General features: G+C 33.5%; 1 protein-coding gene across 1 annotated transcript in view; it reads right to left on the bottom strand.

Moving 5' to 3' along the window:
* The window catches only part of LOC129281552 (endosomal/lysosomal proton channel TMEM175-like), a 37,500-nt gene that overhangs the window by 8,493 nt on the left and 11,944 nt on the right, over window positions 1–17,063 (bottom strand). The window contains exons 4-15 of the mRNA XM_064113199.1: window positions 14,768–14,819; window positions 14,261–14,296; window positions 7,547–7,630; window positions 6,853–6,921; window positions 6,079–6,171; window positions 5,418–5,496; window positions 4,779–4,862; window positions 4,062–4,116; window positions 3,166–3,296; window positions 2,145–2,179; window positions 1,849–1,893; window positions 414–488 (exon numbers count right to left, since the gene is read on the bottom strand). Of these exons, the coding sequence (XP_063969269.1) occupies window positions 414–488; window positions 1,849–1,893; window positions 2,145–2,179; window positions 3,166–3,296; window positions 4,062–4,116; window positions 4,779–4,862; window positions 5,418–5,496; window positions 6,079–6,171; window positions 6,853–6,921; window positions 7,547–7,630; window positions 14,261–14,296; window positions 14,768–14,819 (838 nt within the window). The remainder of the gene's footprint in view (window positions 1–413; window positions 489–1,848; window positions 1,894–2,144; window positions 2,180–3,165; window positions 3,297–4,061; window positions 4,117–4,778; window positions 4,863–5,417; window positions 5,497–6,078; window positions 6,172–6,852; window positions 6,922–7,546; window positions 7,631–14,260; window positions 14,297–14,767; window positions 14,820–17,063) is intronic.

The following is a 17,063-nucleotide window of genomic DNA, read 5'->3' as shown; positions in this document are numbered from 1 at the left end:
TATCTATTTATCTACCTATATCTATCTATCTATCTATCTATCTATCTATCTATCTGTCTGTCTACCTATCTTATCTATCGTTTTATTTATCAAGATTGTACATAGCTAGCTAGCTAGCAATGCATAGCAATCAATAAATCAACTGAGATGATTGATACTTATTTCATTTTTTTATTGATGTATATTTGTTGTTTGATATCTATTCATTCATTTACTTGCATAATCATCTACTTATCTATCATGCATTCATTTATTGATCAAGTTTATTCATTTCTTTATCATAATTATTGACTTACAGAATCATTCATGCATTCTTTCATTCAAACAGTGCACCCAAAATAAGAATCAAGGGGGGGGGTTAAAGGGGTCACAGCCCCTGACCCTCAGGAGATATTTAATGATTAATATTTTACCTCTTCTCTTGCTGATCTTGAATATCTGATGAGAAGCCTAAAGCTGTATGGCGTCAGACCAAGACTAATCATCATCTGCACCAAAAGAAAATAAAAATAAGGGTCACATTGGTTAAAAGGAAATGAAATATTTGGAGCAGGTAGGCTTGTGTCGAAACAGAAAAATCAAAGAATAAGAACAAAGAAAGTTTGACAAAAATCGGACAAATAATGAGAAAGTTATGAGCATTTGAATATTGCAATCACTAATGCTATGGGGATCCTCCCATTGGCAATGCGACAAGGATGTGTGATGTCACATGTGAACAACTATCCCTTTGATGGACTATGAAATACCCCCAACATGTCTCTTTTTGCTTTTCTTATGGTGATACAAACTTTTTTTTGGTGATACACATCTTTGTCGCATCAATGTGAGGATCTCCATGGCATTAGTGATCGCAATATTCAAATGCTCATAACTTTCTCTTTATTCGTTGATTTGTTTCTTCGATTTTTCCGTTTTCACACAAGCTATCTTGTTCCAAAGGTTTCATTCTCCTTTAATATTCATAGTAACAATCACAAAAATTTTAGTCGCGCCTTTGAGTAAATTATAAACGTTGAATATACTTGGAATATACCTTGGATGTAGGCATACAAAGTTAATAACTAATTTGCCTCTCGGTGATTTCTCATGAAGAATTCCAAACTCTTTTATATACTAGTATACTAAACAAGAAGGGTTTGACAAGTGTACATACTATGAATTATTTGGTCCGTGTTCATGTACACTGAACTCGGGTCTAATTAATTGTGGTTTAACTATGGACAGCCAATCATAAAACAAAATAATGATAAATGTCTAACAATACAATTTAAATTTACCAGCTCATCTGGACAACACCCTATTCCTTAAACTGTCTGGGATTGTTTACTAAAATATTTCTTCACCTTTAAAGCTTGGGTAACGAAGAAAGTAAAACCAAAAAGCATACAAAGTAAACATAATTTATACAACTTCGGCTTCTTATAATTTTAGCACAGGCTTCGTTGAGTATGAATATAGCAAAATATATTATACGTCATCAAACATATGTTTATTTTAAGCCGCTGAATGAATAAATTAGTATAAAACTATCAATGAAATGGTTAAGTACCTATTTAGTAATTCGGTGAATAAAAGTTTTTTTTTAATGAATGACATGAAAACGCCAAAAAACAATCGAATTTGAATAGATGAAAGGAATGCATGATAATTACGAGGTCATTTAAAATTGCTCTACATTGGAGAATGAAAGTTATTTGTACTTCATTCCTGACTAGTTTTAAATAATGACACTATGATTTACGATGGTTTGCCATTGAACTTTTGTCTCCCTTTTTAATATTTGGTGCATTCAAATACGCCATAGAAAGGAATAAAAAAGATGAAATAAACAGGACAAACACTTACCAATTGCAAAGCAATCCTCATATATCTACTTATCGTTTCGACTTGCTGAAAGTGAGTATAAAACAGAGAAGAGGGAAACTGTCAACAATTTTTTTTTCTTGTGAATCTAAACATTTCATGAGTTTGATTTCAAATCGTTATTGGCAAGAAAATAGACAACTTCAATCAATATAAAAAAAAACATCCGAATGAGTTGTTAATATAATGGACAATCACCCCCTGCGTCATAACAAATAATTTCAAATATCCAAAATCTAATTAACCACTTGTGGTTTAACAATTAAAAATATACTTACATTAGAAATCATGGTGTGTATGTACCACATCATTCCTACGAAAGGGGGAAATGGAAAAAATACGAGGTAGTAAACAGTGCCATCTAATAGTTTGATTCAGTTTGTATTCAGATTGATTGAGATTGGTAGATGTACTTTACTCTCAGAACACCGAATTCAATCGTTTCTCAGACATGTCAGACGTTGTCGTTAGAGGGCAGTATTTGGGTCTATGTGACAGGTCCTCGTTTGCATGATTGGATTGCGGAAATGTCTAATAATGCTACACACACATTCACACAAACGAACGAAATTCAAACCGATCGCTTGTATACCATTGGAAAAAAACGTAATAAAATGAGACTGTAGCAAAATTGGGAAGGGGGGGGGGGTCATGGAGCTATGTTAGACTATTGTCATTAAAAATCAAAACTTTATACACAAGAAAATAATGGGTATAGTTTTTTTTTCCATAAATTGTTTTTATCATCTTTATCATCATCATAGTCATCTTGTTTTTATCGTTATCACTACCATTATCAAAATTATTACTTAGAACTATCATTATGATAATCAATAACATTATTATCAATTATATTAATATTATTATTGGCTCATTTGGTAGAGCGTCTGTCTCACAACCGGGAGTTCAAGTCCCAGCCGCGTTCGACCAAAACAAGTTAAAAGATGCGAGTTGCTGCTATATACCCAATTTGGCATTCAACGATTTGAGGGATAGAGCCCACGATCAATTTGGGGAAAAAAATCCGGGGTATGTCTTTTTTTCAGATTCTATTTCGAGCCCGATTTCGAGCAATTGATATTTCATTTCATTTCGTATTTCATTTTTCATTATTATCATTACCATTATTAATATCATTATTATCATTATTGTTATCATTATCATTATTGTTATTTAAATATTATTATTATTATTACTAATATTATTGTCATCATCATTATTATTATTATCGTCATCATTATCATCGTCATCCTCCTCCTCCTCAACATCAACCATCAACATCAACATTGCCATCATTACCTGTAGACACAAAGGCCGCCCCGTGGGCCAAGAGAACTTCTCTTTCCTGAAACAGGATGACTTTGAGCCTAGAGTCGAGGGGTCGAGAGCTCCTTGATGCATCCAGTTTGTGATGCGGCGCCATTTCGCCTCTAAGAGAGAGGAGAGATATGGAGTGAGGAGAGAGAGAGAAAGAAAGAAAGTGGGACAGAGGGAGAGAGGTGAGAGAAGAAGAAGAAGAAGAAGGAGAAGGAGAAGAAGAATAAGAAGAAGGAAAAAAGGAAAAGAAGAAAATCAAGATCGATTTTATTACAAAATTCTACTTCAATTTTGCACTTCAGGATATTTTTCATTCACAAAGATATGAGTACCAGAGTGGAATAAAACCCATTCTACTCTACATCACATGAATTTTTAAATGAATACATATCGACTGTGAACATGCAGCGGCGGGTCAAACTTTCGATTAAATTTGATGATTATAATAATAACAATTGCGAATTCTCGACATAAAACGTTTAGGATTTTGATTGAAATTTTCAATTTTTACGAATTTATCTTAATCTAGTGTTTGGATGGTCAGTATTTTAGAGTACATCTGAATTTATGGATAATTCTCTGCTCATATCATGTATATGGTCAAACCAGTCGAAAAAGATCCCTCATTAGAAACAAAATATAATGACCACTAAACAAATGAAAAACGGAAGATAAGGGGACAAGAAACAGAAAGTGTAAGAATAAAAAATGCCGATTGTTGAAAGAGTATATACTGTCGTGAAACTATTAGTTTGATATCTCTATATTTTTTTCCTCTCCCTCTGGGACTTTGGGAAAAAATGAAAATATCGTTACCTGTGCCGTAGCATAACATACATATACATTTCATATCCAACTGAAGATTTCTAGAAACTCACATTAAATTTAGCATTATGAGCATTCCAACGACTGCGAAGACACCATCCATAAGAGCTAATAAAGGAAAATGTTATATCAAAAGACATTTAAGTTTCACTAGTGGGCTAGTTTTTCATGAACTATTCTACCTATGAAAATATTTAAATATTCTGGTGTTTGAATGAGATTAAGGGATTAAAGTACGCATATATGAGCAAATGGCTTAGAAATTGGTTGAGCAAATATCATATATTTTAAGCGTGGGCAATATGAATCTATTTATTTATTTCAATTAATTAATTTATTTATTTATCAAAACATCTTTACAAAGGAAGACATGTTCAGATTATGTTCAACATGGTCCTACAGTTGAAATACAAATATCAAACACGAAAACAAACAAATAGAGAGTGATGTAGGTATAATTAACAAAACATCAGAGGCACGAAATTATTTGTAATTTTCAGTATTCATGAATGTTTTGCTATCACTACAAAACCTTATCTCTAAGTAAACGGAAACACTAAACTGGAAATAAAAAAAATTGAATAAACAGTGGGTATAGAAACAAATTTGAAAATGTTCGGTTAATACTGGCTATGGGATGAAAAGTTTCGAACGTTTGCATTGTTAAGATCACTTATTTTTTAGGTGATTCAAAAATTATGAAAATTTTATCCATGCTAAATGTTCACTTTTGAGGCGATTCTCGAATCTGATGCTAAATAATTAATTACCTATTATTCTTGTCTTCGGGAGGGGTCGGGCTGAGAGCCGAGCCCAGAACTGCTTCCATAACTTACGATGCTGCTTAGAACCAACTGTGTAATAAGAAACGTTGGATTGTGCTGTTTTAATGAAGGTTTGATCGAACTTAGTACCATGGAAATAGTCAGATATACAAATCTTTCAGTGACACAAATAATGGTTGGATTGGGATTGAAGAGCATTACTTCCCACGCGTTACGCTTTGACTCCGGGATCTAATGTAATTACTGATACTGTATATTACATTCTTTGTATACTTTTTGAAATCACAAAGTGTCACAGGAATTATTTGTAACAATTACTCTTTAAAAAATATTAAGACATCTACGGTAAATACTACCCAAAGCTATTAACAATCTAGATATTTTGTTTTAAACATGTTGAACGTAGGTATACATTATATTAAATTAAATTAAACCTGTATTTTTGCAAATATTCCATCTAAATTGCTACAGATAATTGCTTATCAATGCATAAAGATCCCATGTATGCTCATGATTTTCAACGAGCTGATTAGAGTGCCTTTATTTCAAAGACTTGTGAGCGGGTGTACCCAAAATGGTGTTAAAATTATTTTGTATTGTATTTAAGTTGATGATTATACATACCGAACAAGTACTTATAAAGGGCCATGCAGAGCGCCGAACTCGATCCAGCAAATATCACAAATAAAAGAAAGATGTACGACTGAAATAGATGAAAGTTAGATTATAAATCATTTTAAATTTATGATGAAGTATCCGTAAGTGATTTTGAAATAAATGCACATGAAGAACAAAAAAGACATAAATAAGCAAAGACCACACATTCTTGTACAACACGGATTTTACGTTACATTTCGAAACCTTGGATTAATGAACGTCTCAAACTGATTTTGCAATTGGTTTATTTGTTGTTGTATCTTTTCCCCCTTTTTTTACTTACAAAAAAATTATTATTGGGTTTTCATGATTTTGTGTAACAAATCACATATAACAATACAAGTAATTTAAAAATAAAATAATAAGAAGATAAAACAAAATAAAAAGCAGCATACACATTATTAGTTTACATTAGAAAAAGTACAGCTTATCAACAGATAATAAATGATAACTTTTTTTTTGCTCAAATTGTGAAAAGTTTTTTTTTTTGGTTGACTACTCCAAACATGATTCAATTTGCCCTGATAAGTTTTATTCAAATAAAGCGGTCCCTTCAGTAAATGGATTAACGTTCTCCAAGGGGGCCTTATTTTTTATTATGTTTAAGTACCCATATACCTATACTTACCGCGAGAACACTCTGACGAGAAACCGCCACTGCTAATGCTGAAAATAACGAGTGAATACCAAAGGCTAACAAATACTCCACAAGCGAAGGTTTCTGCATGAAGAAAGATGAAACAAACGTTTTTATTTCTAATAATTCAATGTAATTAGGGAAATGCGAATGTTTTCTATAGTGTTTAGGATAGGTGGATGGGTATGAAATGTATACGATTTCAAATTGATTGTTATCGAGTGTTTATATATGATAACATATTTTACACAGTAAAAAATGCTGTTTAAAATTTTATACAACGCTCTTTAGTATAATATGAACCTTACCATGCTTACGGTGGATGTTTAACCGTTTAAACCAACATGTTTGATTTATTGAGAATTCAATTCAATTTTTTCAATTCAATTCTTTTATTCCATCTCCATTCAAAACATAATACAAAGTAATATAAAATAATACAAACCAATTACAATTTTACAGACGAGCATTCTTACTTCGTAAAACAAAAAACAGTATAATATTGAGCATAAATGGAAATGAGGGAGATCCACTAAATTAAACATGATTAAAAGTTAAACTTTGTTGTTTAAGATTTTAAACACTTGTGTTTCAACTGTTTAAACAACTACTGTAAGGTTTAAATAGTAAACAGCGTTGTATTTAAATAACATTTTTACTGTGTTATAGCGATATCGTGTACATGGAAATGGATACATTGCAACAATAGGACGAAAAAGGGAAATTTTTACCAATTTAATAGTTGAATTGATTAGAATAACTTACATATCTTCTCTGACGAAACTCGCGAATTAACATCTTCTTCTTCCTGTATGCGAAAGCTACAATCACTGCCTGGATTAAAAAAAGAACATAATGGAAATCAAAATATATGGCCTTATATGTTTAAAAACAGTTCTGCATCTCTTTCTAAAATGCCATAAAATTATTAGAAAGACAAAAAAGAACAAGATTGGGAAATTAAACCCTGTGTGTATTCAAACATTTTTATTTTGTAAATCATGGTAGATTGTCAATTCATTTTGGATGTACAGTGAAAATCTCGGCCATTTTCATAATTATAGAGAATAGGGATCCGTTTCAAAATTTACAATAATAGTTAAAAGCTACTGAAATCATTCAAGCTGATTGGATGCTCGTAAATTTGTTATGGAAATTGTGAATGTGTTATTGAAACAAGTCTTTAAGAAACGGGGCCCAGACTTTCGTTAGTGGTTCGGCTTATAACGGGGGGGGGGGGGGGTGCGGCAATTACGTACGGTAATACGGAGTACGGAAGGACTAGTTCTCAGGAAATGTCTTTCATGCAACTTAACTGCAAGATAATGCAAGAGAGAAAACCGTTCGTTCATTTCTTGAAAAAGAGGTTTGTTTTCCCCTTATATGTCCGGACATTTAGCCTTCACCCCAAACTTAAAAAAGTGAAATGAATGAGTTTAAATTCATTGATTATACTTACCATTGTGAGCCCAATGAGCATGAGACTGAACGCAAAAAGCTGCATAGAGAGTGGGGTGCTCCGATGAGATGCCATAAAGGATGCCTGACATAGCAACGATAAGAGAGATAATTAATAATACTAATACAATTATTATCATTATTATATTTGTATTTGTTAACTTTTGGACTCCTGCCATTTACAAGCTTTTTTAAAAAAGCTTTCTACAGGTGTTCCATTTTCCATTTATTTCTATCACTTACAATATTAATTTACTATGATTATGTATTAATTTGATCTATTTTTTTGTATATACATGTGTATTTCAAATGTACATATATTGTTGTTTTTTAATGGAAATGAATAAATGAATTGAATTGAATTAATTAAGAATGTATATAGGGTAAAGAAAGAGAATGTGTGTATGATCGATGATGTTTCTAAAAGTTTTTTTTTTATTTTTTTATTTTTTTTTTACTCATTTTTTATTTCTCTTACAGCATCAATACCGTAGTTGAAATATGCATGGTGAATCGAAAATAATCAACTGGTTGGCCCACTTCCCTTCCTCTGAAAGGCCCTATGGCATTGTAAAGAAACATAACATAGTGGGGAAATCTTATATGAACCCTAAAAAAACAGGAAAGCAAATGGAAAACATAAGTTATGGGCAATGTGGTGTAAACGGACACAAATCACAAGACATTATAAGACAGTTTATAGACACTTGGATTAAAATCATGCAACAATTTTTTGCCAAATTTTATGACACAAATTAACAGTTACAAAAACAATAAAATGTCATGTCTATTTGATGAAATTGCCTTCGTACATTTTCGATATTTAGCAGGTCATGAATCTTGGTGATGTTTCAACATCTTCCAGATTGTAACGTCAAAGAGAGCTGAAATTGAAATTCGAACTCTGGATTCTTAGTGAAATTAATATTTTGAACGTATATAACTGGCAAAAGGCTGATATGTTAGAGGACTCCTAAAATGTGTCTTAAACTGCTTATCAAACTTTGTTAATTATTTTTAAAAGATGGAATGATTAAAAAATGGTCAATGGAGACTAAAATATCGATACCGATATTGGTATTACATTCTAGAAATCAAAGTAATGCTAAAAACAGGTAAATGGGTAGAACATACATTGGTATTTTTTCTTTTGTATACATTGACTGCCCACCTGTTTAAGACACATTTAAAAAGGTATTTCATATCTGATAGTTCTTATTAAAGTGTTAAGTTGCACCGACTGATTGAATGTTGTTGTTACTCAAAGAATACGAAATAATATATTCTAAAAGTTAGTGTTTGTGCATTAATGTTTATGAGTGTGCATGTGTGCGCAGGATCATTATTTGCTTCACTTTTTTTGTAAATATTTTTGTATTTTTTGTTATTGATATGAAATGAAGATTTATCAATTTTGCTTATATTTACCCTGAGTTTATTTGAAAGAAAACCTCAATAAAAACATGTTGAAAAAAAGTGTTCGAGAAAGGGGTTCTTTTGGGAGAAGGGGGGAGGGTGAGCGGATATGGAATGGATTTGATTGATTTGAATTATATGTTCTTCTTCTGCATAACAATATAATATGGTAACACAAATATAACAATGAAGTATTGACAATAAATCAGATAAATTCAATATTGAACATATAATCACTTGTGGGAGACAGATTGTCATTGTAAGCAAAATGATTGAGAATATGACAAACCAAAATATATATTACATTTTGAATCACACTGAATGAGCAGAATGGATGACGAAGAACGATTGAAATACTATCTTGAAAATAGAAGAAAAAAAACGGTTGCAATAATACTCATGATGAAAAACGACGTGTACATTGCATAGTTTTAACGAGTCATTGATTTTTTTTGTACCAACAAGCATACATGAAGTTTGGGTGTGTTAAGATAAAATAGTGTTTGCATGGTGTGTGGAAAGGGGGGGGGGGTAGAGATGAAATGTGCTAAATATCAAACATATTCAAAATTGACTTATATCAGATCAGACCGAGGTGTATAATAATCGGCTGTTTAGCCTGGGCACAACTTTCATGCACCCCTTATCTTTTTAACGTTACATTTTTTTCAGATCACATCTTAATTTCATTAAGTATGGTGTTTTCGTGAGGCATGTGTCTTTTCAATAAAAATAAAATATGGAAACCCAGGGGCGGATCGAGGTTTGTCTACACTCTAAATTCCAAGGATATTAAATAAATCCAGATCGGCTAGGAATAGTGACCAGCCGAATATTAGATTTAGATTTAAACCTTGTCGATTTAAATATAAATCTAAAAGATTTGAATTTAAATATTTGGGAATTTAAAAATTAATCCTGAAGATTTAAAATAAATTCGAAATTCGGCTGGTCACTATCCACAGCCGATCTGGATTTATTTAAATCCTTGGAATTCAGAGTGTAGACGGAGTGGGAACTTTTCATTAAGAAATAATGAAAGAAAGGGGGGGGGGGTGTTCCCTCAAGTGGTAACCTGCAGATCAGATTTTATCTTAAAAGTGATGATTCACCGAGGAGGTGGTAAACTCTTAGGGGTGACTAATCCGAAATTCCTATCTTTTTCATCTTGCATGGTTAGGCACCGTAAATGTGCCTGGATCATGTGGATATGTCATGGATGTATATTGGATAGGCCAATTCGTGGAGACGAATTGGATGATCTTCTGGGAGTTCACATCCCTGGGTATCTGTCAGCAACTGAATTGTAAAACTTGATTCAGTTTAACAGAGAGAGGGAGAGACAGACAGAAATAAATGCACACATCCACATACACACACACACACACACATCGGAGACTCATGTGCCATTACTCGCCAAAGTGCATGGGGACGTGCGTTTGCGGTCTATTATTAAAACCTGAACTTAATCCACTAACCATGCTAACCGGGCTCATTTTCGAACATACGGGAGCATAATAGTCCGCCAACCGAGGACGCATCATATCGCCATACACACACAACTTGAGATTAATTTGCCGAACGGGAACTTTTCACCAGTTTTGAGTATATTGCATAAAAAATTATTTATTCCACTTATTGGGCTCATTTTCGAACATACGGGAGCATAATAGTCCGTCAACCGAGGACGCATCATACGGCCCTACACACAAAACATGTGTTTATTTTGCCTAAAGGGACCACTCCATTAGCTATTTACTATATAAAATTGTTTGAAATGTGATGAGGAATTGATTTGCATGGTTATCTGGACCGGAGATATTCCGGATGTAGAACGTCTCCGGTCGGTTGGTAAAATGTAACAAAATGTAGAAAAAAGTAGTTCATTGCATATTTGCACGTACATACCACCCACCCGCACTCAAAGAGAGCGAGGTGGTAAAACTAGGAAAGGAGAAGTGGGGAAAATGTGATATTGTTAAGAAACAGTCGAGAATGTACTTGATGCTATGCCAGGGAAACATTTGCAAGCCTGTGTTGTCGTGATTACTTAACTTATCATACACTCACCAACAGTGTGTCATCGTTTTTCTTTTATCTATGTTTAGTAAGTTCATTCATAAAGGGCTATCTTCATTATACGCCTTAACCAATACTGTCTATTGCAATGTAAAATTTTCCAAGAAGAAACTTCTCAATTGCAGTATATGTTCATGTTTCAAAACCAGAGTGCCTCGTAAACATGATTATTTATCTGACTCAAAAGATTGCAAACATCCTATTTTTGTTAAATTTACATTAAATGAATTCATAGTCATGAGTCAAAACATGTTTCCATGTTTCATGTGATATGCACTAGACGGTAAACATTACGAATTTTGAAGCAAATAATCTGTCTCGTCGACTTCCTTTCCAAAATTTTCTCTCGGATTCCAACAAATACCCGCAAGCCCCCTGGAGAATTTTCCGCTCAAATCGCAAAGTATTACCCCCGAATCTGATCATCAGCCCCACACCTTGAGTTTTATGTTAGTGTTATAAAAATAGCGAGCGAGCGCGTCAAATAGTCATGTCGGATTAGAACCACCATCACAAACACCCTCACGTAATAGTTTCACACCCACAGCAAATACTTTCTCACTTTGACTCGACATGCTAACGACACAAGTCTCCTAGTTAACTCAACATAATTCACTGTTTTACTGATGAGCACGCATCACTCATTTTTATATTTCTCAACAGTTCTTATGAAAGGAAAAATAAGATTACCCCCTTTCGGATATGGCTCCCTACTACGATGATTAACAGGGGTGCATTTTTGTTCCGCCTTTGTACCCCTTTATCGAGTTTTCAACCCCATGCATTTATCATCGCTTGGATTATCCTCCTGACATAATTTGGAAGATCATCCCAACTTCCTGAACAACTGACTTTGTCATTTTCCCAAAATTTGTCGATAAATTGACAGGACTATATAAAATCAACTAGTCATACCTGTGAAGGTTCATTTTCATGACTATATTTCAAGTACACAGGCTTAACTATGACCTACATAGTTTAATACTTACCTTTAAATTCTTACATTTTGAAGTGTCGAAATACTTTTATAAACGCGCTCGTTATTTTGAAAGGGGACAAGGTTTTCAATCTATAATTTGACTTTATGACTTACAAATGACATCTAATCACAGAGGTGCTAAATTTTCTACAATCTCTGCTTCTTTTTAGTGCCTCATTGCCTAATTTCTCATTTTTTTCTATTTCATGTGTAATCTAGCTATTGATTTTGTTATATATCTAAGATTTATTGCCAATTTACCACAATCCTCATATGTACCATTTTTGAAATATTGTTATATTGTAATCTGTAACCGTTCATTTGAAATATGATAAATAATAATGCTTGAACTGATCTCAACTGAACTGAAAAATAGATTACCTAAATGTGACGTCACCCCCCCCCCCTTCCCCCCACACACACACAACTGAATAACAGGGGTACTATAGACCTCTCTTTTTTATTATTCTTCTTTCTTTTCATTCCCCTTTTCTTCATCTCTTTTTTTTCTCATTTTTTGTCAACTTGAAAAATCAAAGGGGCAATCAGTCCATGCCCCCCCCCCCTAGCGTCGCCAGACCGACAGTGTTTAAAACACTTGAACAAGTTTTATTGGAAATCATGAACACCATCTTTATTTCCGATATGATACTATTGGTTCCTGTTTATCCAACGATTAGTTGGCACCTGTATACGTTTAGGATAAAGGTGGTTAGCACTTCATTAGCGTTTACGTTTATCATGTTTATTAACACCTAAATGCTAAAAATAAAACTCTTCGGAAAACATAAATGTGCATTATCGCATTTAAGAGTTCGTGATAGGAAAGTGCTCTCGTTAATAGCGTTTTCGAGATTGCTTCGTTTTCTCGCAGTCCCCCGAACCATTCTAACGCATTGAAACTCGGCCCTAACAAATTTGGTTTCTTATGATATTGTTCATATAAATACAACCATGGAATTTGTGGTGTTTAGTACAATTATCGCTTAGATATTAGACAACAGTTTATTGACGTTCTATACAAATGCATATGGGATAGGATTGCATGCATAAACGCTAACCTCCCGAAATCTCGGAAACATAACATAGTTCATCGTTTTTTTTAATAGATGCTGCATATCAATGTCACAATTGATGTGTCAATTAAATCATTATCTCTCGGAAGTTAAAGGGTGGACTATTTTGAATAAATGGCGATGAAACAAGGAATTCGAGCGATATCAGGTTTACTCTCTTCTGACTCATTTGCTACAGGGTATATCCCTCCGCAGCCCGTGCGTCGTCTGCTAAATCTTCGGCGTAATGAGAGGTGTCAGATTGCGCCGTGAAGTAGTTCCGGATGATAATCTCATTAAATCGACGTGTCGCGATTAATACTTAGATTCGTTAAACACTGATGTAATCAGATATACCGTGTATGTACCCTTCCTGCATGGTACCACAACAGCAATTAGTTCTTCAGGCAAAATATGTCGATTTAAACCTCTCTCATTACCCCTCCTCTTAAAGTTTAATTTTTACAGGAGAAGAAGGGGGCATTAAGTGAGGTGGCCATCAAGGGAGATTCCATGCGAAAAAATTGCAAAATAGTTTGCAAACAGTTTTTTTTTTCATGTCGAGAACAGATTTTCTTGTTATTTTCGCAGTTTCATTTACAAGCGTTTGATTATTCGTCAGAAAAGTCGGCACATAAAAAAAATACTAGAATTGCAGTATTAGTCACCCAGTGATAAATAAATCCTCGCATCGTTTTCGATGATGCAACTCACCAAATTCATACTTTTTGTTTATGTTTTACAAGACTCTATAACTATCCGGGACTTCAAATTTTATACTAGTATCTATAGCATCAATAATTAATGGAGGGCTAAGGGAACGAAATTATGAAAATCATGAACAGTATAGATGAAGAGATGAAATTAATGCGATGTGGTATAATAATAATAATAATAATAGCTGGATTTATAAAGCGCTTTTTGCCAGAGGATACAAAGCGCTGCTATTATTACCCCGGCTTTAGCTCGAGCTACCATCACCGGCGCTCAGTGCATTCAAGGAATTATTCCTGCCGGGTACCCATTCACCTCACCTGGGTCGAGTGCAGCACAGTGTGGATAGATTTCTTGCTGAAGGAAAACACGCCATGGCTACGATTCGAACCCACGACCCTATGTTTCAAAGGCAAGAGTCAGAACCACTAGACCACGACGCACCCATCATAAATTTGAATTATATACTTACGAAGTACGGCAGTGAACTGACACACAAAAGAAACACCTATGAGAGAAAGAGAAGGGTATAGGGAAAGGGAGAGTTCGGAGACAAAATGAAATATGTATATAATTATATCAATTTCGAAAATTAATTTTAAAATGTAATACTTTGTTAAATACAACATACATGCATATCAGAATTTAAAAAAAAAAGTTATTTAGAGTTACATATACGTTTAGTAACATCATAAATTTGAATTAAGAAATTATTTGCGCATGAGCAGATACTGGCCAATTGAAAAACCATTTATGCGGACTGCTATATATACCCTGTCTATGATAAAAATCGGAATATCGCTTTTCGTTTGTGCCCTGGTGGTACATTATTGGATATGTATACAGTTATTCTTTAGATGAACTAGAAATTGAGGTATTTCATTTTCAAGAGGACCGAATTTTTTTATTGAAATGTAATAACTCCCCCCCCCCTAACATGCCCAAAATGCTTAAACCGAAAATACTGAGTACTCCTTACCACATTCAAGATAGAGATTGTGTCCCCTATCTGTTCGAAGCCGGCAAAAACCCTGAAAGGAAAATAATCATAAAAGACTACATATGAGGTGGTGAAATTGTTGACAATTTTCCAAAAGCTGTATCGTTAAAAATACTTAATGAAATATTGTGAGATCATACATTTTAGTTGATACCTTGAATTATATTCTGGTATGACATTATTTATTGTTCCAACCTTTTATTTCTTTTTTTCTTCCTTTCTAGCTTTTCAAATTATTTTGAAGGTATTATTGATTATTTCCTTTATTCATAAGCGCAGAAACTTTCAACCTTTTCATATATCGAGCTTATGAGTCATCAAATTTTAAATGATAAACCAATAGAAATAAATGGGAAATAAAAAAATCTAACCTCTAATTCATCAAAAAATAGAAGTTAGGGAGTTTTCGCTTTTCGATGTATGGGGGTCAAGCACACAGTAAATCTATTGAAAATGCCTGTCAAAATGACAAACAACAGCAGGAACACTCTGCAAACAGAGAGTAGAAATTTACCCAATATTGGGTAGAAAGGGAACATGCATATTTGCTGGGTATTTTTCCCCCAATATTGGGCAAAATGCATGTTTTAAGGGTAAATTTCAACGCAAGATTGCGTAAAATATTTGGTATCTTTTTACCCAACAAACATGCATGTTTCTATTTTAACCATTATTGAGTAAACTTTTTTTTTTAGAGTGGAGGTATTTATTAGAAAATTTGTTCAGTTTCGTCTTCAGTTTCAGAGCTGACGAAAATAGCAAATATGTCGTTTGTCCAGAGTCACTCAACACTGTAAAAACGCTGTTTAAAAATTCAAGCACGTTGTCTAAGCCCGTCACTCTAACAACTTTTGTTTAAATATTTTTTAAACAGGTTGTTTAAAAAGTTTAAACTATTACAAAAACTTGTTGTTAGAGTGACAGGCGTAAACAATGTGCTGTTCTTTTTTTTACAGTGAAGGACGAAACTACAGTGCTCATGCACCAATTTGACAAAATATCTTATCCCTTTATGAAACTTCCAATACGCCGCGGAGCAAAAAAAATCCGTTATAACCCTCACCATAGGTAAACATCTTGCACCCCTATCTTTTCACATCACCAAACGAAACGTGTCAAGGGCATAATTAGCCTGTTTTCCCGTTCTGGAAATCTCACTGATCAAAACACATATCCTCTGAAAAGTGATAATCCTATTTAATCGAGGCTTCCCTTATCATCTGAGTAATTAGTCATCAAAGTCAATTAAAAGCTGTGTCAATCAAAGTAAACCAATATTACAGCATTCTGGTTTGATTATCAATACTAGGACTAAGTACAGGACAATACTAAGTACTTTTTTTGTATTATTAATCAGGGTTCCCTTTAACAATTCAATTTCTGATTGATTTCAAATATGAAAGAACCTCTCTGATTGGTTCCAGGTTAGTGTTTTGGACAAAGTGCAAATGCAACGATGGTCACTTAGCTTTAAGCGATTGATTGCAAACACTTATGTTACGGAGCCCAGATATTCATGCAGCTGAAACAAAAGCATTGTATGAATTTGTTTAAATGTTTCCCTTCAATTGGATCTAATAGAAGCTTTTTAAAACGACAATCATCGTATTTTAAGCATTTAGACCTTATTAGTGAGTAGGTTATCAACGAGAACTTCATAAAATTTTGACTTATTTCTGGATTATTAAATGCTACTAAACCATATTTCTTTAGGTAGTGGCATAATAACAAAACAAAAATACGAGGGGGCAGACCATAGGATATATGTGATTTGGGTTTTTTTAAGATGCAAGCGAGCAAAATGTGAATTTTTAAAAGAAAATCTTAGTTTATTATATATATTTTGAAATAATATTATGCAAATATCATATTTTTTCCTATCTTATTCTACTTTTCTTACTTTTCACCCTTTTCCTTTTCTTTACTTGGCTTTACATTTTTTTTTTTTGGGGGGGGAGAGGGGTAATCCCCAATTTGGACATCAATGTCTATAGTCCTATTGATTGGGTGTTATCTAATTATCAGATAAAAATATAGAGTTAAATTACGGAGCCTTTAAAGTGCCATCGACTTGACGACTTGGCGAGATACTTTATATTGCCATGTCGACATAATAACGTTATTATGTCGACATGGCGAGATACGTTATCTCACCAAGTCGACTTATAGAAAGTTATATGTCGACATGGCGAGATACGGTATCTTGCTAAGTTGACTTATAAAACGTTATATGTCAACATAGCGAGAAATTTTATCTTGCCAAGTCGACTTATAA

Source organism: Lytechinus pictus, chromosome 18 (assembly GCF_037042905.1).
Source record: "Lytechinus pictus isolate F3 Inbred chromosome 18, Lp3.0, whole genome shotgun sequence".
Lineage (NCBI taxonomy): Eukaryota > Metazoa > Echinodermata > Echinoidea > Temnopleuroida > Toxopneustidae > Lytechinus > Lytechinus pictus.
This window is presented reverse-complemented; position numbering and strand designations above follow the sequence as displayed.